This window comes from Musa acuminata, chromosome BXJ1-6, assembly GCF_036884655.1.
Source record: "Musa acuminata AAA Group cultivar baxijiao chromosome BXJ1-6, Cavendish_Baxijiao_AAA, whole genome shotgun sequence".
NCBI lineage: Eukaryota > Viridiplantae > Streptophyta > Magnoliopsida > Zingiberales > Musaceae > Musa > Musa acuminata.
This window is the reverse complement of record NC_088332.1, coordinates 6953124-6976223: the sequence shown is the minus strand read 5'-3', so window position 1 is coordinate 6976223 and position 23100 is coordinate 6953124. Positions and strand designations below refer to the sequence as shown.

General features: G+C 44.5%; 3 protein-coding genes and 1 long non-coding RNA gene across 6 annotated transcripts; all 4 read right to left on the bottom strand.

Annotated features, from left to right (window-relative positions):
- Positions 1–4385: 4385 nt before the first annotated feature.
- On the bottom strand, positions 4386–6860 carry LOC135675935 (patellin-3-like). Its single transcript, XM_065186588.1, has 4 exons — positions 5624–6860; positions 5272–5396; positions 5040–5181; positions 4386–4966 (listed from the first exon to the last, which is right to left on the bottom strand). Exons 1-4 carry the CDS (start codon positions 6824–6826, stop codon positions 4706–4708), a joined length of 1731 nt encoding a protein of 576 aa, XP_065042660.1. The 5' UTR covers positions 6827–6860; the 3' UTR covers positions 4386–4705.
- Positions 6861–11207: 4347 nt separating this feature from the next.
- LOC135675934 (myb-related protein 308-like) lies at positions 11208–12347 on the bottom strand. Its single transcript, XM_065186586.1, has 3 exons — positions 12070–12347; positions 11868–11997; positions 11208–11766 (listed from the first exon to the last, which is right to left on the bottom strand). The coding sequence occupies exons 1-3, from the start codon at positions 12200–12202 to the stop codon at positions 11286–11288; spliced, it is 744 nt and encodes a 247-aa protein (XP_065042658.1). The 5' UTR covers positions 12203–12347; the 3' UTR covers positions 11208–11285.
- Positions 12348–14200: 1853 nt separating this feature from the next.
- Positions 14201–19443, bottom strand: LOC108953061 (uncharacterized). 2 transcript variants are annotated; one of them, XR_010514065.1, is made up of 7 exons: positions 18321–19443; positions 17122–17273; positions 16444–16796; positions 16196–16293; positions 15910–16101; positions 15256–15821; positions 14201–15164 (listed from the first exon to the last, which is right to left on the bottom strand). It is a non-coding gene; the product is annotated as an uncharacterized LOC108953061 (long non-coding RNA). The 2 variants fall into 2 exon arrangements; XR_010514064.1 differs by having other exon boundaries at positions 15910–16293; positions 18321–19442.
- A 768-nt stretch (positions 19444–20211) lies between these two features.
- Positions 20212–22727, bottom strand: LOC103987192 (serine/threonine-protein kinase SAPK7). Of its 2 annotated transcripts, none has more exons than XM_009405418.3 (9): positions 22376–22727; positions 22209–22283; positions 22018–22119; positions 21852–21920; positions 21675–21767; positions 21481–21573; positions 21001–21105; positions 20828–20926; positions 20212–20745 (listed from the first exon to the last, which is right to left on the bottom strand). In XM_009405418.3, exons 1-9 carry the CDS (start codon positions 22496–22498, stop codon positions 20407–20409), a joined length of 1098 nt encoding a protein of 365 aa, XP_009403693.1. In that variant the 5' UTR covers positions 22499–22727; the 3' UTR covers positions 20212–20406. The 2 variants fall into 2 exon arrangements, with proteins under 2 accessions (XP_009403693.1, XP_009403694.1); XM_009405419.3 differs by having other exon boundaries at positions 21852–21905; positions 22376–22725.
- Between the last annotated feature and the right edge of the window lie 373 nt (positions 22728–23100).

Sequence of the window (23100 nt, the reverse complement as noted above, 5' to 3'; positions counted from 1 at the left end):
AGTGTACAAACGTATTATCATCATATCTATCAGCCTCTCAAACATTTACCAAGTATTTCCCTAACAACACATCATTTCAAAACTAGGGGACAAGTATCTGTCCACCGTTGACACATGCTCCAGTGAATCTAAACTAAAAATCCTTACTAAATAATGTTTAAAGAAGTCCATGATATGCAATTCAAAAGGATAAATTTGAACAGTTTACAATAAATGATATTAGCAATAAGCAGCTCATTTTGGAGATTTATTATCACCAATGTATTTCCAATATAAAAATAACATCATGATTCATATTTGCAAACCAGCAGCCCAGGTAGACTGGGGTTCAACTTTCAATACTGAAATATAAAAATAAAATTTCTGTCTTCCTTTTAGAGACAATAAAGGTAATCAGTTAGTAATGAGATAATCCAACGAAGAAACGGAACCTCCCAGTCATGACGTTTAACTTCCATTAAAGAATTCAATACCCACCACTGGCCCATCATCAGCACTTACCAAAGGAAAAAGTCAAGTCCCAAAAGTTTCCAATCCCCCTTTTTTGTGCAAAGAAAAAAAAAAAGTTTATGTCCAATCCCACAAGTTTCCAATCCCTTTGTCTATAGTTTGGGAACATCCACTGAACTCCAATGCTACATCATAATTTTGGAATTAAGTGATGCAGAAGGTAGATATGATATAGATTTAAAGAAAAAGATTAAATACAAGCCATGAAGCACAACAACAACTAATGGGCATAAAAATTGATATAAATCAATGTACAAAACCAGAAAAAAAAAAACCCATGGCCAGACAGTTTTACAGTTCCAAAAGTAGAATTTAGCCAAGCAATTCAAAATGAAACATACAATTCCAAGTGAAGACACCCTTACACCAAACCTAAAAACGAAAGGCAACTCTCTTTCATCAGGCTATAATCTCTTGGGATATTAAGGAAACACTAGTTTAAGTATATGCTTTATACATGATCTAAATTTAACTTCAACTCGGAGTCAAAAGAGGCAATAGGCAACTTTACCAAAGAAAGGGATCGGACAACAGCATTATCTTTCAAGATGACTGTTGTGTGTGAGAGTCTCTCAGTCTTCTTACCGAGGTCAGCAATTTTCTCACTAGCCCGTTTCAGTTATAATTTTAATCATGGGTAGTTCATATTCTCACTAAATCAAAATTGAAAGGAACAGTATAAATCACTCAAAGAACAAAATGAAGCAAAAGCATTGCTGAATAAAAGAGAGGATTTGAACCTTGGCAGCCACAATACGACCAATGTGAGCGATGTCACACGTCAAGATAGCACCACACTTAATCCGCAATAAGCCTAAGTCAAACATAATCCCCACAAAACCTTGGCCGTCAGGTTCAGGGGATCACCATGAGGACGATTCGAGTCCCCAAAAAATTCGTCCTCGCGAACCCGTCGCGGGTGAATTCCAGCTGCTGGTCGAGGAGATGCAGAAAAATAGGCGGAGGGACGGAAGGATGGGTGAAGGGTCGCGGAGACCGGAATCGAGCTCAACGGGGATCGGGTCGCCAGCGATACGGGCGTGGGGAAGTGGTGGAGGCAAGGGAGCGTCATCGATCCCAGCGAGAGGTTGTCCATGGCGAAGCTCTCGCATCAAAGTTTAGAAGCAAGAACAAGAACTCTGATATAAAGATCGAAGTAACAGGAGCATCAGCAACGAACAACGACAGCACCTGAGACGACAATAGCGGCGAGCTCCCATCGACGGCGGACAGAGAGAATGAGAGAGGGCGCAAGTAGAAGAAACCCTAACCGGAAGAAAAGGCGACGAGGAGACGAGACGAAACAATAGAAAGGGGGAGGAGAGACGAGCAGCGGCCGGTGGCGGAGGCGAGAACGCCGAGGAAAGAGGGAGTGAACCTGGACGGGATTATTGGCCGGAATCGATGCTGGCGTCACCAGGAACGACCGGTCACCACCGTTTTCCGTCCTCGTACCTCCTTTGCTCGTATCGCATCGGTGGACTTGTATTCCGCTCCGTTGCGCCATTATACGATGGGATCGGCTGCAAGATATTTTGTACAGATCCTGGGCAAGGCGAATAACATCTCAACGCGTGTGAATACTATCGTTTTCTTTTTTATAGATATCAATTTACGATCAGGTGATCACAAGATGAGTTCACGAATCTTACAGATAGGATGATCCATGGAGTATGTATTAGACTGCCGGCCTGCAGACATCCAAAGCCTGGTTGATGGCCCAAGTACGATCAACCTTGCTCTATATATTAATTTAGATCAAATAGATTACAAGAAGAAGAAGAAGAAGAAGATGATGATGATCTTGCAGATCTTTCCAAGCTCGAATGATGCCAATAATGGCACCCACCACTTGGTCTCTGTGATCCCAGGACGAAGCAGCAAGCACATGCCTTTGCTGCCTTCGGCCACCAATGACCAGTTCAAAGGGCAGGAAGCAGTCAGATTCCCCGCATAAAGCCAACCCTTGGCGAGGACAGCAAGCCTTGGGCGTGGCCACCATCAACAGCCCCGTCTCTTCTTTTCCTTTCTGCCCTTTTCCTTGTTTGATGATGGTGTTGGGTTGCCCCTCTCAGGCCTCTCCCCTGTCTTCTTCCTGTTGGATCGACGTTGAGTCTGGCCGGTGGGGCCATGTTGATGTCCGAAAGCAAACCCTCTCGAAGAGCAGTCAGCTTCATTCAAAGACAGAAAAGATAGCAGAATGATGGGCACTAATGGGAGCTTGGAGATCTCCTTTACTGTGACTCTGTGATGTCTCTCCATGCCTTAGTTATAAGGCTGCTCTCATGGCACCCAAACCTAGGCTACAAGAGAACTTGAAGCTCAGTGGTAAGCTGATGGTGATCAGAAGATGCTTGTGACAAGGAATTTGTCACTGGTTTGATCTGCTGCTTTTTTGTGTTGAGAGGCCTAGGACCTTTGATAGCTTGGTGCAGGCTATGTTCCTTGCAGAAAAAGGGAGGATACAGGCTAGGGTTTCAGGAGATCACACATGCACATGGGTGAACAGAGAAGCAAAGATTGTTGTCCACTGAGTAAAAAACTTGAAGGTTGCAGATAAAATGGAATTCATCATTCTCCTTCAGCAGTTTTCCTTCAGAACATAATTTGTCTTTATTTTTTTCTCCTCTTTTTGATGCTTTCTTCAAAGGAGGATAGATTGAGATTCTGAACTGCCAAAAGCAAGACTCTGGCTTTCTTTCTTTCCTTTTAGAACATCTCTGGCTCCCAGTTGGGTTATATAAACAACAGCACATTAGCTGCTAAATTGTAGATGGAATTTTTTAGGAGGTTCAGTGGAAATACTAATGCTACATCAGCAAGGGCAAGAAATGTGGAGGAGATCTCATAACATGCAAAGGATTTTGATCTCCTTAAATGTTAGTGCAGTAAGTCCCAAGTCCAAACCAACAAATTCACAGACAGCAAGGATCATAAGATTGTTTTCTGAGATGAAGACAATATGGCATGGTCATTCTGAGCATGACAAGAGAGGATGTCACTGATACTTTTTCTAAATCTAGCACAAAGAACAAAAGGTTCAGAAAACTATCCAAAGAGTGAATTAGGATGTCCTGCAAAACATGGCCTTTTCTTCTGCACCTTCAATTAAAGCAGGAAATGGCCTCATACAAGACTCAGGACCACCAACAATTGGTTACATCTTTAATGCCACACATAATAGACTACAATTTGGGTTGATTAAGCAGTATGCCTTAATTCTACATAAGTTTAATCTTCTTTGTCATGAATGCAGAACTTAGGGTCCTCTGAGAAAGAAAGCAAAAGCAAACTTTAAACTATGGAGGGAAGAGGCACAGTTATCTGAAGGATTTCAGTCTCTTTCTTTTGCCACTCAAAAGGAACCAATGTTCTTGCTTTGGCAAATCTTCCCAATGGCTGATTGCCACTGTTTCTTCTCTCTCTCTTGTGTGTGTGTGTGTTAGATGGTCTAACTGTGTGATAGATGATTGACATGGTTGTCTGCTCTCCCTGGAGTCAATGCAGTGAACATTCTGGGACAGAGAGCTCTCTTTGTCAATTCACTATGTGCAGAGGATCACTGTGGTGTGCATCAAAACTATCAACTCCTTTTTCCTCACCACCACCTATTAAACTACATGTAATCCTGACAAGTTAGCATAGGATTCACCTGCAAATTAGAGATAGAGAGGGTGTTCAGATTCCCTATGCATCAGAACCTTTGTATCTTTCCTTCCCCATGAAAAGCACTTCCCTGTTCCCAATTCATTTGGGAGCACTACAATTTACTATCTTCATTACATTGAAGATATGTAATATTTATTGTGGATTTCAAACCTTTGTATCTAAATTGGATGGGCCAAACTTGCAGACAGTACTGAAAACATCAAACAAGTAGAATACTTCAAGTTATATGATTGAGGAGACCAGCAGTTCAAATATTTCCAAGTACAATGTAATGCTGACACTACATATTAGACAAAGATTTGCCTTCAACAGTGTAACCATATGCTTTGAAGATAATTTGCTGGATTAGCAACATGAGAACTCCTCCTTGCACATAATCTCCAGAGTGGGCAAAACATGGACCGGCAAAGTTAAAGATGAAGTTTTGTATGAGCTAACATCATTGAACCCATGAGAAGGATTAGTTGCTAATCCTTCACAGCCATTTCCTTTCTTCGAGCTCTTCAGTTGCAGTTCACCAGGAAGCTCAGGTGGATTCAGCTGAGCTCTTGATCTTGTACCTGTAGAGAAGCTTCTTCCTTTTGGAGCCAGAGTTATGGACTGTCAGAACAATTTTGCCTGCCTCTCCGATCTTGAAGCTGCCTTTGAGGACTGGCTCATCGGCGGCGACCAACTTCCTCTCCTTCTGCACGATCACCGTGTATCCGTTCTCCGACCTTGGCACGAACTCGGCGCCGTACGTCACTTCCCAGCCAAGAACTCGCAGCTCCCAAACGAGAAGGCATTTCTGCAGAGACAGCATTACGTTCCAAAATGCATGCAATTGCTACTGGTTCAGAAGTGGAAGAGGAGTTCCCTACCTCAGTAACCTGAATCTCTATGGCTTGCCTCATTGAGGGCTTGATGGTGATCTCTGTAACAGCATCAGAAGAGGTGAAGTCTGGGTCATTCTCCTTGCTCAGGCCGCCATATCGAACCGGGACTTGCTCGGGAGCAATGTATCTGATGAGATGAATCGATTGTGCATCAGGACAACCAAACTATGGTGGAGCAAGGTGAAGGCAGAAGACAATATTGACAGATGCTGCTAACTTGGAGAGCGTCTCGGCTGTGTTTGAGGGCCTTGCGAAGACGAACTTGCTCCTGGTCCTCTGCGTGAAGAAGGGGCTCATCATCCGATTGAAGGCCAAATACCACCATGGAACATTGATGAATATCTAACGTTGGCAACACAGAATGTGTCAGCATTCAAACAATTATTGAATAGACGAAAATATAGGCATGCAGAGACCAATTCAACTCCACAGATCAAATTTCTTTGCATCTTTTTGATTCGATCCATTCATCAAAATGCAATTTGGGTGAAAAGAAGATTCAATCCACCACTTTGTTCAACTAAGAATTCTTTGGAAACAATGGAAGAAGAAGAAGGAACTCCAGCTACCTGCTTGGCGACGAACTCCGGGTAGTTATCTTGGAGCAGAGCGAAGGCATGGCGGAGTTCCTTGGCCGGGCCGGTCGAGTTCTTGAGATCAGCGACCTGCACCATCGTCGAGATTCCGCCTGGAGTGAAGTCCAGCAGATTCCGGATGCCCTTCTCCAGGAACTGGATCCTCCACCTCAAGAACCGCTTCTTCTTCTTCTCGTCAGCGAAAGCCAGCGCGTAGAGCTCCTTGCTTTGGAGTTCCCCGTAGACGTTGTAGCACACGGGGTGGCCGCCTCTGTCGGCGCCGTGCATGAACACCGCCCTTTCCAGCTCCGGGACGCCGAGGTCCTCCGATAGGAGGGCCTCGATGCCGAACTCCTCCCTCCAGAGCACGGCGTTCTTGAGCATGGCCATGGCTTCCTTCGCCTTGAAGTCCCTCGCACGGAGGAACTTGATGAGCACAGTGTCGCTCCTCTCGTCGACCAGAAGTGGGATGCCCCAGATGAGGACCTCCTTCGCGGCCGACGCCGCGGCGGCGGCATCGGTCTTCTCCGCTTCCTCCTCAGCGGCCACTGGAGTCATGGCCTCCTCGGGTGGAGGAGTGGCGGCGACGGAGACCACGGTTTCCTCTATGGCTTCCAGCGTCTTGGCCCCATCCTCGTTCGCCGTGACGGTATTCTTATCCGCCGCCGATTTCTGTTCCGGGGCCTCGTCGTCCTCCGCCTGCCTGCTCGGTGGAGCCGGCGTCTCGGTCGCGGGCTTCGGCGGCGCTTCCACAAGGGTAGATGCGGGCGGCTCCTCGAGCTTTGCCTCCTTGGCCAATGAGGCAGCTGGTGGAGGCGGAGCGGAAGAGAACTCGCGGCTGGCGAGGGCGGCCCGTACGAGTTGCTTCATCTCATCGAGGGCCTTCTTCTCGTGGTCCTCGAGGTCAGCAACGAGGCTGCTCTCCTCCTTGAAGGAGACGGCCTGGAAGACGGAGGCAGCCTTCTCCGCGGCCTCCTTCTCCGCGCCACATGCCCGCTTCTCCTCCGCCTCAGCCGCCGCCTCGGCGGCCAGTGCCGACAGTAATGCCACCTTCTTTGGCCCTTTCACAACCTCCGGAGCAGGTACCACATCCAGTTGCTTAACCACCTCGTCCGTCGGCGTCAGCGCCACCTTCCCGACCACGACCTCCTCGGTCGCCGCCACCGCAGCTGCCTTGCTCTGGCTCACCTCGGCCATGTGCTTCGGGTTGCGTAATACTATTACAAGACGTTATAATTGGGAGAGGGAGACGTCAATATATTGCGAACGTGGACAATAGAAAGCTTCATTTCCACGTTAGTCCCTCACATCTTCTAAATTTTCATATAAGTCCATCTCAAGTCTTATTGAAAATCTACAGAAAAATTTGAGCCGAACCGGAGTCAACTCCGGTCCGGTTTTCTTCCCACTAGACTTCACATAAACGTGCAAGATAAAAGGCTTCATATTTCGTACAAAGCCCTTTCCAATTTGAGTCGAATTGAAATTAATGACGGCCTGACTCGGGTTCGGTTCTTTTCCACACTACTTTGGGCCGAACCGGTCCTTTGCCGCTTGCCCAGCATGTGGAGCTAGTGAAAGCCGGGCCGTGGGCTTCCACTTATCTCAAGTCATCATCTCCAAGCACCGCCAAGTTCATCCCTTTAGCTCTGCTGTTTGGCCATGTCGAAGGTGAATCTCTTGATCGACTATGGTGTAGCTTCTTATTTCTTTGTTTATATTGAGAAGATTCATAGTAGATTTCTTCCTTAGGTTGTCTGGTCCCTTTTCATTCAGTTTCTTGTTATGTTATAACAAGGATTGTTGTTTGGACTGCAGAGTTGCTGATCTGATCATTACATGATGCAGTTCGGAGCCTGTTCTATTTACATGCTTGTGTAAGCAAACATCAACTGAACATGAGCTCTGAACCTTGCATTTACTGTCTGATGCAGAAGTTTCACAAAGGATTCAGTGGGCTCTGCATGTCTCTGTTGAATCAATTGGAGTTTCTCATCTAAGCTGGAGTGTAGAATTAGCACAGCCCTTACTTTGTCCATTTCCAGTGTCATTGAAAACGATGAGTCAATTATTCAGTTTGACACATTGAAATCAAGATGTAAACTGGATAGTGGAGTGCTTAGGGATGAAGTGCATTGCAAACAAAGATGGCACATCATAGCTGAATGTGAAACTATTGAGCACACTGAACACAGAGAAGGAAGAAGGCTTAATGTTTCAGTGATGATTAAGAGAACATGTTTTCTTTTCTAGGAAGACAAATATTGGGCTATTGAATCCTGTGTTGGAAGAATTACAGGTGAGACACCATTCTAGATAAACTATGAGCTACACTGGATGCTTGATGTCTTCTGTTTGAAGGATCATCTTCTAGATTTATGATGCTTCTTAATTGTATACGGAAGCATTTGCAGTTGCCATATTAACTGGTTGGCAATTCTGCTTTGTTTGTGAGACTGAATTGTCATGGTTTGATTCATGCTGTTGAACTATTCTGAGTTTAGAGGTGACTTCAAGTATCCACAAAACTCTCTATGGTAACATAAGCTGAGAATAGAAAAGGAATCCACAACAAGAACTCTAAAATGTTCTGCCCAAAATACTAAACAGATTGCACATCCAAGGAAAGTTTCACTGGTAAGTAAGAACCATGAATACAAGAGAATAAGGGAAACTCGTCTCCTCCTGTCCTGTTTGGAGTTTTGGTGATGTGATGATAAACATCACTGGAAGTTTCCATTCACCAAACTTTTCTTGGTTGCCTCTGTGCCACTTCATCAGTGATGCACTGGTGAAATCTTGGCAGTTGCTGTGAGGCAGGCTTTGCCTAATTTTCCTTCTTCTTTCTACCTCCATCTGTCATCAATTCTCAATTCGACAAGTCTGTGATGCCTGGCTACGATCAAGGTTTTCCACCGTACAAGTAGAAGCCAAGTTGGTGCAGCATGTTGTGGAGGACAAATGAACAAGTAGTGTTCCCTCGAGGTGTGTCAGGAATGGCCATCAACCATGGCACATCAATCCACCCTCTTTCCCTTTCCCTCACCATATGCATTTACTCCTTCCAACCATCACCAGAATCGCTGCACTTGTATCTTTTCCTATTCACAGATGATCTCTCAAGAAGATTCAGGTGTTAAAGCTGAGATAAAGCAGCAAGCAATAAGCACATAAGGAGCAGGACAAGCTGGTGGGTAGAAGAAGGTGGGCAAGAAACCAGAGTCGAGTCCCAGCACCATATACTAGTATTAAACATAGAAGATAATATATATACACACATATAACAATAGCAAGTCATAATGTTCGATGAAAACAAGTGAAGAGGCTGGTAAACTCCAAGGAATATGAACCATGATAAGTATGATGTCAGAACAAGCAGTGTTCAGTGTAAATTAGATCTCCATGGAGCTCTAGAAAGGGCATGGTGTTTGATTACTTGAGGGCATGGATAAAATATCTCTAGCTGTTGGTGCCTTGATGGAGATAGCTTCCAGCCTAATAAAGCCAAACCCATCAACACCAACAGGGTTGGGTGGGGTTGGCCCTTCTAGAATCTAAGCCCTACACTTTTCCCAACAGCCATCCACTGATTCAAAGGTTAAAGATCCCCAGAAAAAGGAAGGACATGAGGGAAGCAAAAGACATCACAGGCACAACCCTGAATTCAATGGAACACGGGCAGCGGTGGTTGTGTCTTTGGGTGATGTCATTTGGCTACCAACCACCAACTACCAGTCCAATGCCTCTTTCTGCATATGTCCAGCTTCTCTCTCTCTCTCTTCTCTTCCTGTCCAAGTTGGTAGCAGAGAACCGAGAGGCTTGGCTGTGCCTTCCAACCAGAACCAGTGCATCAGAATCCCCCTTTGCATGGGGCCTCTGCTGCACTATCCTTGGATGCATGGGGCTGAGGTGCTGAGTAAAGGTCAGGAGGAACATGGGAGATTCTTTCATTATTACCAATTTTTTAGGTCTTGGATAATGCATGGTAGATTTTGTGGAATCGATATCTTCCACCCATATGTGGGATGGTCAAAGGGGAATAGCCTTTTCACGCCTAAAGGTCATGCCAGTGGTGGACACATTGTACGCTTGATGCTTTCGGAAGGTGTCCCAGTGCTCGGCATGAGGCCTTCCATTGTCACTCAGGATAAGCAAGAGAGGAATCTCGAAACCATTTCTTTCCCTTGTAAAGATGTTTTTCCTCTCTCTCTCTCTCTCTCTCTCTCTCTCTCTTTCTTCCTCATCGTAGAGGACTTTAGAAGCTACAGCTGCTGCATGCAAGTGTGTAGGGCCCTCTCCTCTCCGCCGGACCAATGCAACATGGAAGCTTGGTCTGCAATAAACCACCCTCTCTTGACCTCGAGGAAGTATGAGGTTAACACCTGCAACACCGTCTCGCACATCGCTATTTGAGACAGAGGACAGCAAGGTTTATGGTTCATAACTCGAACCGGAGGAGGACCACATTTAGAACATGGAAATACTGCGACAGTGGCAACTTCATGGAATACAGTAGAAAGAAGAAGATGAATCGAGCATGGGAATACAGGCCGGAATTAGGAACTCAGATCAGTGAACCAAACCACCACAGTACAATGGTTGCATGCATGATTTGTGGTATAATAGCTTCTGATACGTGGATTCATCTTCTTTTTCCTCATTTTTTTTCTGTTCTACATTCTTTCCGCTGATCGATTCAACGACAGTTCCTCAAGTGAAGTGCAATAGTACCACCAGCTGCTAGAATTAAATGTGTGCTGTGGCATGAAAGCTACTCGATAATTGGAGCTTAGTACCATGGCCGACAAGTGGATACTATAGTTAATCAATAGATGCTTTCAGGAACTAAGTACTGTTGCATGTGAAGTTGATTATTGACATTACTGACACATATCTAACCAGTACTAACCCATATGTTTTTTCTTCTCCCAAGGACTGGTGGCATTAATTAGAGTAGAATAAACTGGCATCCAATGAGCTGTCAACTTTTGGATATATAAATATATATAGATGGAGAGAGAGAAGAAGAAGAAGAAGAAGAAGAAGAGGAGGAGCAGAGTTTGACCAAAGAGATCTGACAAGTTACCTGACACTGTAGTCCAACAGCTTAATTTGCTACTGTATTTATTAGCCTACCAACTGCTACCTTTCCTGATATGATTCTTGGCATTTTTACAGGGAAATCTAAAAGCCCTATCTGCAAGTTTGTGTTGGCATGCAAGTGTGTGTGTTCAGTTCTAACATGAAGATATATATGGATACATCAAAAAGAAAGAGTGGAGTGTTAATATCCTACCAACTGCCACACCACACTGCACAAGAGACACTCCATTCATCCTCTAACCAACCAAACCCCACAAGCCATCCCTTGCGCTTCCCACTCATTAATGGCAGATGAGGTTAACCTACCACGCACAGCACATCACATGTTCGCCACACTTGTATAGGTGACAAAGGCCTCAGCTGATGTGCCCCCAACACCATTCCTTGCTGCGTTTCACACATTTCTTATCACCTTTGGCCTCCTTTTGTTTGGCACCTAACAACACATTTAGCTTTAACAGAGACTGCACACTGATTCAGCAGTTCAAAGTAACTCAAAACATACTTCCACACCGTGGGAAGGTATCATCACAGAGTTACAATGCAACCTCAACTAGTGTTGAGCTTCTTCCAGGCGTCTGATTACCCTCAGTACATGCGGCGGGTTTTGGGTGGTGTGGCAGCTACAAGCTTCGCCGCTCTGGAAACCCAGATGGCAACACAAACAAATGGCCTGAGGGCTGCTGCTTGTTGCGGCGGATGTTAGAGGCTCCGAAGGTCGGGAGCGCTTGGGGGAGCGGTGGGGGAGACTGATGGAGAGGGCGAGGTTGAGGTCAAGGTAGCCGTCCGGGTCGTCGTCCTGGCTGCCTCCGCTGCTGTTGGTCTCGTCGCAGGAGTCGGTCGCTGACGCTTTCGGGACGGCGGTCTCGGATGGGTGAGGGGCGGCGAAGGCAGCGGTGGCGCCGCCGTTGATCGGGCCGTGCGTCTGGGGGTCGATGCCCCGGCTGAGGAGCTTCCGCTTGATGTGGGTGTTCCAGTAGTTCTTGATCTCGTTGTCCGTCCTCCCCGGTAATCTCCCCGCTATCAGCGACCACCTGCAACGACGAATCAACGTTACACGCATGCGAACAAGAAGCAGCAGCTGTTGTGTACGTAGGTCTGTCATCGACCGGTGAAGCCAAAGAAGGCGACGCACTTGTTTCCGAGCAGGCCATGGAGCTTGATGATGAGTTCATCTTCCTCCTCTGTGAAGTTGCCGCGCTTGAGGTCGGGCCGGAGGTAGTTGATCCACCTGAGCCTGCAGCTCTTCCCGCACCGAAGCAAGCCTGTACAAACAAGCACGGAAGCATAAGCAAAAGCTGGGTGGCAGCACAGGATGGGATGCTCGAGAGGAGGACCTGCAGCTTTTGGGAGTGATCTCCAGCAACCTTCGCCATGGGCTTTGATGTAGGAGATGAGCTTCTGGTCTTCCTCCTTGGTCCATGCTCCTTTGTTGGTGTGTGCCTTCTCACAGCATGGAGACCTGCCCATACCAGCACAACCAGTGGGGCTTCCGTGTGATCTGCAGCTTGAGATGGGAGAAGGAAGAGGCAAAGGAGGAGAGAGAGAGAGAGAGAGAGAGATAGAGACAAAGAAGGCTGAGTTGGAAAGGAAGGAGTGGAACAAGGGAAGAGAGAGAGAGGGGATGGATGGATTTATATGAGAAGGGAAGCTGTGAACGCACATTGACTCCATCCTTTGAGGATCATTTGACTGAGTTTTGTGCAAGCACAGAGAGAGAGAGAGAGAGAGAGAGAGAGAGAGAGAGCCGGGCGTTGGATTCGTTAGGTAGGTCTACCTGTACGTCTGGGTTTGCGGCTGTTTGTTTTGCATATTGGTCCTTACATTGTAAGCTAATTATCGCTATTTACAACATGATTCTCTTAATGCGTTTTTTGTATATTGGTCCTTTAATTTAAGCTAATTATTAATGAATCCTCGTTTTATCACTATTTACAACATGATTCTCTTAATGCGTTTTTGTATATTGGTCCTTTAATTTTAAGCTAATTATCAATAAATCATCGCTTTATCGCTATTTACAACATGACCTGCAATTGTTCTATAAGCCTTTTTTTGCATATTGATCCTTTAAATTTAAGCTATTTATTAATGAATTCTCCTTTTATCACTGTTTACAACATGACTTGCAATTCTTGCTTTTAGCATTTATACTTCTAATGCTGACAACCAAACACCTCAATGACACTAATATTCATGGAATTTGATTTGTTAATCAATTTTTAATTCCCATATATGAATGAAATCATCCTCTTTTTTGTTACAAACTAAAAAAAGGGATCAATCAAAAAGTGAACATTTAATCAAAGGAATGAAGAATATTATAACCAAAAATTAAAAAAAATGATTTATTCACATTGTGATAATATCATTTAAATTCATATTTAGTGAATTTCGATTTGTACTTAAACCAACTAATGGAGGTTAAAGACAAGGGCTAAAATTTAATAGAAATCAAAAGAATTGTATAGAGATTTCTGTCAATAGACAAAAAGCAATGGCCTATGTGAAAAGAACACAGTGTGCAAATAAAATATTATTTTGTTGCAATCTGCATATTTTAATGGCCCATCTCACAAAGGTTCTAGAAACCCTCACTTATGTGTGTAGGAGGAGCAAAAGGGGTGGAGAGAGAGAATCCATCAATTTGGTGACCAACCCTTCTCCTCTTTGTTTGTGGAACAAGTTGAGCTTTTTTTCATTTTTTTTTACTAATTACTTTATTCTTATTTATTGGCAGTCTTAGCCAATGCAGTCATCCATGACTTACTTTTGTGAGAAGCTTGTGTTCCTAACATTCTTTATGCATTCATGTGTATGAAGATGTGACTTTGTTCATCAATTCTTTCAAATTACAAAAATATTGTTTGGGTAGGCTGAGATATTGATGTTTAAAGTTGGATGAACAACTTTGAACTTGGCTTCAATTCTGTATTAGATTCATGTTTGCCAACCTTAAAGCTTCCATGGTATTTATCTCAAATAAAAATTTATTGTGCATCATCATGGATAGAGATAGCCAGTTCTCTAATATCTAGTTGGAATTAACATAAATGATTAGTAACACTATTAATGGAGCCTTATGATAAACTTAATGTGGCAGACAAAGATCACCTTTTATCCACAAAAGAAAAGTGTTTGGTATTTTACTTCATAGTTTGTATACACATCTTCTATATCTCCCATCTTTCTTCATGCTCTCTCCCATCCTTGGACTCTTCATGAATGCAAGGGAAGACATTTGCCATAGTACTCATCTCATGCAATAAATTAGGGTACCATTTTGTCATAGGCTTATTAATGACAGCTTTTCTCTTCTAATCATGGTTGTCATCATGTCCAATTTGTTCATCCTGGTCAAGTTTTTCATCTATATTTCTCTTCATTTTATGTGCCTCTGATGAGAATTGGCTCACCTCCATTGCCACTAATCTTAATGATTAAACATGTGTAAATCATCCTCAATGATTTCATCATAGATTGCAACTGTTGCATGCAGTACACACATGGAAACAATGTCTGTTTTGTCTCTCTAGAAATAAGCAGGGGCAGAAACACAATGTCATGGTCATTATTATACTTTTCACCTACCAGTCACTGTTGCATACTGGCCAGGCAATCAAGCATCTTAGAAAGTTAGAAGAGAAGAAAGATGGGGTGACAAGAACAATCAACAGGTTAGGGAAGTAATGAGAGATATGTTGAGATGTTCCAGAGTCTTGACTCCAGCAGCAGGTTGTGTACTTGCACTCACTCAATGCCCATCTGCACCAGTACACTCTTCCAGTCTCCCTGTAGATATCCATCCATCAATTGGACTGTGATCCAGCTTCAAGGAAACAAGAAAAGTTGGCACATGTGACCCTACAAGATTCAAAAGATGACAGCTTTTACTCTGAACCAAGTGGCTCATTCATGACCTTCCTAATAAGCTTAAGAGAGGAAGGGAAGGGCACCAGAAGTTTCTTTACTTCCTTCCAGAGCTTAGCCACCTTTTCTTGACTTATTCACCAGCTTCTCAATCTGTAGGACTGAAAGAAACAAGGAAAGATGGGAAAGGAATGCCAGTTGATGGAACCATCCCCAATGGTCTCAATCCAAATGGACCATGCCTTATTCATCACAATGAAGGCTGGGGGTTGGAGGGCTTCTAGAGAGAGGAGAGGACTGTTGGGGCTTTGGTTCTACCTCACCTAATCACTGTGGTTGGTTTGTGTTGTTGACTGCTTATGGATTATATACCCACATTCCCAGGACAACTAGAATATCTTGACTGTCACTGCACTGGTCATTGTAGCAGCAGATAATTGTTGTGGGAAGACCAGCTGATGACACAAGGTCTCAACCAAAATTTTCTCCTCAACTACTGTACACCAGGTGGGTGCATGCATAAATAAGAGATTGCTTTTGATTTCCATGAAAAAGATTTGGACTGCACAGGGGAACATAAAATAAATTGTTGTTATCAAGAGAAACAAATGATGTTTTGGTTATCTATATGCAAAGGCTGTGTGCTAATTCACCTTAAGCTGATGGTTGCTGCCACATCTGATTTAGGCCCCTCATGATGAATCTTTCAGATTGCTTCTCCTGCACAAGCTCAACCTTATATTGAAGGCAGGCTAATGAGGTTGATAAGGTAGAACAATCCATGACAAGAAGCTGACACTGGGAAATAAATGATCCTGCTGATGTACAAAAACATTGTTCCTTGGATCAGCCACAGTTTGATGCAAGTGTTGACAGGTTACCAGATGCACCAGGGGTTCAATTCTCTGTGGTTGAGTTACATGTGACTATGTAGAATGCATCCACCAACTTCATCTGTTTTCTGAAACCGAGTGCTGCAATCATAGGCCAGACACAAAGAAGGCATTCATTGTGGAAACCTACCAGATGAGGAATCAACCAAAAACTTGGTACCGCACCAACCAATCCGACTGATATGGGTCTCAATTATATTGTAAAGCTCCACCAACCTCTGCCTCCTCATGCATGAGTGTATCACAGCACAGGCATGTGCATTCCCAACCCTCATTTCCAGCCAAGGTTTTTGGGTTGAAAGATCTTCATCACCAAACCCATGTTTCTGGGGAAGTACAAGGTAGAAGAAAGTGAGGATAGAACTATTGGTTGCTGTCTAAGATATTTAATGCTTGAATGGCTAACCCCATTACCCTCAGTGTGGCATAAAACTTATGCAGGCAGACTGCTTTTGTCCTACAATTTACTTCTTCATCCTAATCTTTCACTTAGAATTCAAGCCAGCACTACTATGAAGAAGTGCTACTTGAACTGTGCCATTGTTACGCCTTCTTTGTTCTTATTATCTTTGCATTAATTGCAGACATGGCCTCTATAGCATGCATCTGTTCTAGGCAAGATCCTCAGTTTTGTGTCAGTATTGGGATTTTACATTAGAATCACTGATCATATACAAACAGATAGTGAAGGTTTGCGTACTGGTCTTGGTCGCACATGTACAAACAGATAGTGAAGGTTTGCATACTGGTCATGGAACTGCGACCGATGCCATCTAGAGCAGCCACATCTTCATTTCCCTGCACAGGTGACATTAGATGAATTTTGTGACTCAAAGCTTGTATCAGGATTGGTTCAAGATAGAGATGTTAAGATGATTTTGGTGATGGAGATTTAATGAAGAACCCGAACCGATAGAAATTAGTAGGAATCAGAAAAGTTTGACTTACATTCGTGAAGGTGTCATCCATGGATTCTACTGCCACAATCTGCCTTTGGAGCAAAAAAACCTTTTCATGTTAATTAGAAGGAACTTAAGCCTGAGTTAGTGGTTGGTATTAGAAAAGCTGCGTCACATGATGAGGACTTTTGAACTGTACATAAAGGACAAGATAGAGAATGAGGAGGCACTACAGCAATTTCCTTGAGCAGCCACTCATGGTTGCCACTAGGAAGGAAATAAGAGATGGAAGATGGAAGGAGGAAAGGGAAGAGGGAGAGATTTTACAGGCTGAAAGTTCTCTGCATGCTTTGTTGTTTATCTTCTTGCTTGACCACAGCAACCACTGAGGAACTTCAATACCTATCAATTTCCATCAAATGAAAGTAAATTATTCCAATATGTAAACAGAAATGATAACACCAATTTCTGCTATCAAGTGACAACAATTCAAATCTTTAATAATTCATCAAAAAAATTAAAAGGGGAAAAAAACTTCGTTTCGCAAACATTAAGTTGCCTTCAGAAGAGAGAAAAGGATATGTCATGGATCACATTTTTGATTAAACACCATCACTGGTACATAACTATCACCTGCTGGGAATGATTCTAGGAAGGAACAGCAGATACATCAAAAATCTGATTCATTCAGGATATATGCATCAAGCACCAACTAGAGATCATTTACCTCTTCTGAATTGCTCTAGCAGTGGATTTGTTAGTACTTGCTGCCTCCAATGAATTGTAATCTTTTGGTCCTCCGACTTCAGAAAGGAAACAGAAGAAAGAATTTAGAGAATGCAATCATCTGGTGCACGGTAGTCGTCCTTGCAGATTCATCTGCAAAGAGTTTAGATAAGCAGATTCATCAGTAGAATAACATCAATCTCTCATCTGACTGCTTAATTTCTCGGAAGAACAACAACAATTATTATCTCTTATTAGAACAGGGAGGCAGTCCCTTCTGAAACATTTGTCGGTGATGATTCCAACGTTTACTGCCTATTATTTCTAAGGAATAGGTAATATGAACCCTTAATCATACTGAAATCTTCTATAATAAAGAAAAAGATAATATTTTTTTCTTTCATTGCATATAACCTAACATAACTCTGTCCACATTATGATCAAAACTTGAAATTATTCGCAATCTTCGAGGAAGAAGATTTTTATCCATCCAGCAGTGCTGTATCTTTTGGTAAATGTTCTTCATCATCACAGAACAGCTTCACATGACAAACCTAAACATCCTTTCTATAACTTAGATTTCAGACACTGCCAATGCTGCTGATAAATGTCTGATTGATTAGTTACCAACAGTTCCAAAAGCTTAAGATCTTAAGAAAACTCGAATGAAGAACTGAGTATTGTATAAATGAATTCTATAATTGAACACTAATATTATTACAATATAAATAAGAAAGAAACCAATATATCTGCAAGCTTTTAATAACTACAATGTAAAATACCAAGTTCTCAGCAAGAATGAAGATTGTACATTAGTCCAAGCCAATGAACATGAAATTACAACATTACAACATCTTTCTATATGTGTATCTTTCTTGGTTTATCAATCAAATCACTAATAGCATTGTTTTGATTTTTGAAGCCAATTTGAACTTAGTGTACATAATTCTTGTCATTAATCTCCATGCAATAGGATTATAACCAATCGGGTGGCTCAGAATACTGTAATCATTGGAAATGGAGACCCTCATGAACGTGAACATAGAAACGAAGATACACCATATGAATGCAGGGATGAGAAGGTGGAACCACTTGGATGAACAGAAGGAAAAGAACCAAGAAGAGATTCATTGACAAGCTGAAATATTTGTTCCTGAACAGATAATCTTCTTTTGACACTGCAAACTCTCCTTCCCTTACTCTGAGCTGGTTTGGTGGTCTTCTCTGCTGTCTGCACCTTGTTGATGACAGGTAGGGGGTTGGACTTGGTGATGGTGATTCATCGGCTGGTGGTGCTCAGAATTCATGCTCCGGCCACCACCTCTACGATAAGCATTGAATGCCGCGAGCATCCGCCGATTAGTCTCCGACGTGCTCAGCCCAGGATGCTGCGCCACCAGGCCGCTCGTTGGCTGTGGCATGAACTGTAGTGGTGCTTGAGCCCGCTGATCCTGCCGTGACGGGGAGCATCCAGAACGGAGCCCAGCTCCGTTATTTGGGGCAACCGCCCACATTACAGCCGGAGGCAGGACGCTCGACGGCCGCTGTTGCAATTGGAGGCTGCTGGTCCCCCTCACGGACTTGGAGGCCGACGATGGAGACGAAGGGCTAACCCCTCCTCCTTTTTCCTGCTGCTGCTGTGGTGGACGAGTCTGCTGCTCATCTTTGCAGAGATTTTCTCTGAGACGTTTCCTCAAATGTGTGTCTGCGGAATCGCCACCGACTCTGCTGCCGAGCCGCCGCCTTGTATTTTTAGGCAAAAATAGTGTGTGTATGGATCACTACTTACTGGTCAAAAAGATGACTACATGCATGTCTGTCTCTTTCACTTCATCTGCTTCCCCAAAGGACTGAGACAAGTGGTGCTGAATTGTTTGATGACGATTAGGAAAGTGATGAGGAGGGCACCATCAAATTATATGACTGCTGCTGCTTCCTAACCTACCGCCAGGCGACATGGGCAGCCACGCCATTGAAGGTGGGCGTCAGATGGAGCATCTAATGCTGATGATAACCATCTCTTCCTTCAAAGACATCTCGATTCCGAAAGAACATTCCGTCTCTTGCATACTGACCTCCCGTTAATGCGATGCCAGGCAGCAGAATACTCATCTGCCGGTCAACTCCAGATTGCTCCACCTTTATCCACATTCTTATTATAAGATGAACAGCAAGGTGTTTGATTATTTTACTCCACGAGCATCAACTTTGATCCATCTTCGTGCTCATCTTTTCACTCACCAATCCATTCCTCTCTGACTCTGTCACAAGCAATAGCATACATGTGTTGTAGATTTGAAGGCCGAGCTGTCTGCATCAGTCATCGTGGCTGGCCATGATAATTCTGCAGCAGCTCATCTGTCTTCTTCTGCCTCTTCACCACCAAAGCTGGCACTGTCGAGCAACAGGGGCTTGGCATGGGTAAGACTTGGTGGGCGACGCATGCGTGGTCTGAGCCTTGCCTTTGCCGTCTCTCCTTGCATGCCCGTACGTGCCTGCTTCGTGAAGCTTTTGTGCGTGCGGTAAAATGGCTGACGCATGTCGGAGGAGAATAAGGACAGCGCAACTACCATTAGATTTAGCTTTAGGTTTCTGAAATCAAAGAATGTAATAGAACTCATGAATCGTGTGATTCCATGTTCTCCGATGAGCTCTCTTTGAATCATGGATTGTCTCAAAAGGTAGAAGAACCAAAAAGAAGTGATGATCGTCTCTCTCTCACTCGTTCAGCTCACCTAAAGGCCTTTATATAGTACTGTTGACAGAAGTAGCTCAATCTATCACTGATGTTTGGGCTGCAACTTCACCTACATATGATGTTGATGTGCTACAACCTTGTTTCCAGTGTGTCTACAAACATCAAGTCTCATTTGCTCTTCACATGCTTGTCTTTAGGCATTCCTCCTGCTTGCTTATCATTGACTGACACAGGCAAGACTTCTAATGAGTACATCTGCTAGCTGTGGGATGTTGAGAACCTACCATCCACCATCACAGTTTCAACAAGATATCTGATGAGTAGCAGCTGGCTGTGAGATGCTCAAAACCTACACATCCACCTCCCAAATAAACACCTTTAGAGATCACTTGCTTCAGGCAAATTTCTATGTTACAAGAAAAGACAATTACATTGGCTTTCATAATCGAAGTATCGAGTATACAAACATCCTCCTTATATTCTATAACCAGCAGGAATTCCAGTAAGTTTAATTGGGAAATCCAATATCTGTATATATATATATATATATGTATATATAGTAAGATAAGATAAGATGAGTTGCTGCCGTCAGTTGATTGGATACTCTCCACAGGCATGGACTTCCTTGACCCTCTTATCGTACTCATCATCGTCTTCCTCTTCTTCCACTCCAGTCTCTTGGTTCTCGTGCTTGCCTTCCTCCAGCTCGTCCTCCTTGGCCCAGGCAAAGCCTGCTGCCGGAGCAGGCGAGCCCGGAGTTATCCTTGCCTCCTCAACAATCTTCATTATCTCATCCACACTCTGAAGAGAGAAGGTAGGCGCAGTGTTGTCCCTCTTGTAGTATATAGCTTGCGCTGCTTCGGTCAGCGACCTGGGCAAGTTCTTCAAGAACCAGGGGTGGTGCCTTATCTCCCTAATCGTTATCCTCTGGATAAAACAGCAGCAAGTCAATCCATTACGGTAACATCTGAATCAGATTCTACCGTGAGGCTTTGGGGGACCAAACTACCTTCGATGGGTCGGCCATAAAGATCCCGGAGAGCAGTTGCCTGCAATCCTTTGAAATATGGACGTACTCTGGTATTGTGTACTGCACTGACATGATCCTCTGCGGTCCAAACAAGACATGAGAACATCGAAGAAGGAGACGATGGAAGAGAGGATAAGAGCTATAACCACTACCGTCATGGTTTTCCTAAAATTCTTGGTGTCTTCTGGGTCTTCAAAGGGATATGCTCCCACGAGCATCACGTACAGAGTAACCCCACAGGACCACACATCAGCCATCTGCACCATTAAATACACTAATTAGAATCAGCTTACAGAGGAGAACTGCAGCACAGAGAACAAAAAAGGGAGCATCAAAAGATGGATTAATGGTCAAGCGAACCCAATGCGATTATGCTTCGTCTTCAATGCAAGTCACGATCACCATGTTCTGTCTCCTAAAAATTCCAAGCACAGCTCTGCACCAACCACCACCGGGGCCCCACGCAGCCGGGTGGACGTCGTCTGCGACAATATCATCTTTACTGATGATTCTCCGGTGTGTACGCGCTGCAGCGAGTCGTCGTCCGCATCCCCTCGGGGCCCGTTCGAGATGGAAAGCAGAACGCGGAGGAAGAGAGAGGAAGGAGAGAGAGGAATGGAAGCGGGGCTGACCTTGCCATCGTACTCACGCCGCGAGAGGACTTCGGGGGCGATGTATGCGGGCGTGCCCACCGTCGACTTGGGGCGGGAGTGAAGCAGCGACGACTGTTTCACGCGCACATGAAGACAAAAGGCACATTTTTGTTGGATAGAGGAATTGCCATTGACTCGGAAATGGATTAGGAGACGAAAGAAGGATCGATAACCTTGGAGTAACCGAAGTCGCAGATCTTGAGGCGCGGCGCCGGGCTGCCGTCGAGCAAGGTGTTCTCCAGTTTCAGATCCCGGTGGCAGATTTGCTGGAACCATTGTAATCGTCATACGATCTCGGAGAAAGATTTTTTTTTTTGGACTGAAAATGTGATTTTGAGGGGAGGTTTTACCATGAAATGGCAGTAGCTGACGCCGGAGATGAGCTGCTGAAAGAAATATCTCGCCTGCATACGCCGCAGCTGAAGGTTAAGAAAGCGATTTGGGAGACTGTTTTGAAGAAATTGAGAGCTTGCTACCCAAAGAAAACGGAGGAAACATTGAGGAAGAAAGTAGAACCTCATCTTCGCTGAATCTTCCGGCGTGGCAGATGCGGTCGAAGAGCTCTCCGCCGGCGGCGTATTCCAACACGATTGCCAGATGCGTGGGCGTCAGCATCACCTGCGGTCAAAAGAACAACGAGCCAAATTGACTACCCGAACCCTCTTAAGGCGACGCGATTAGGGCTTTCTAGCGCTCGAAAATTCGACCTCTTTGAAACGGATGATGTTGGGATGACTCAGCGACCGCTGGTTGATTATCTCCCTCGCAACGTTCTCGTTGATCTGCGACACCCGTAATGGGACGGAACGACACCGCAATCAGGGGATTCGATCAGCACCATACCGGAAGAAGAAAACGGAAGCAAAGATCGAACCTTGGGGCCTCGGGGGATGTACTTCATGGCAACAAGCTCGCCCGTGTCCTTGTTCCTCATCAACCGCGCGACCCCAAAGTTGCCCGATCCGATGTCCTTCACCAGCTCGTACATCTCCATCATCCACCCACGCCACCGAATCCACGCACGAACACCACCGGAAGAACAAGGCCCCTTGCCGAGAACAGCTATCGACGGAAGCCGAAAGGGAGGCCGTCGTTCGAGAGCTCGAACGATGCAGCAGCAGAGGAGGCGTGAGGAACAAGGAAGCAAAGAATGCGGGGTTGAAGGGAGGTTTATTCGAAGACTTGCGGCGCTTTTGGGAGGTAAAGGCACGCGAGCGGGCGGGAATAGGATGTATCGGTAGAATGTATTGGTAGTGACTTGGCGGGGAGCTCCGAACCGTCGCGATTTCCTAATACTCTTTGCTACCTACTCGTCTCACCTACCTCCCCTGTGCAAGTATAACTGGCAGCCACTGGGACCCAGCAGACCCACCTGGGTAATCACAGATAATGGTTAACAAAGGAAATGGACGGTTCTGATCCACTCTCGTGCAATGCTTTCAGGTAGGCCCTGAATCCTGTCTTGGCCCGCGTAGAACGCAAGTCGGCCTGACCAATTTAGCCTCATTGATCTTCGCAATGAAAGCTACAATAATAATAATAATAATATTATTATTATTATTATTACATAAATTTTGATTAATTTGTTGTGTGACGAAA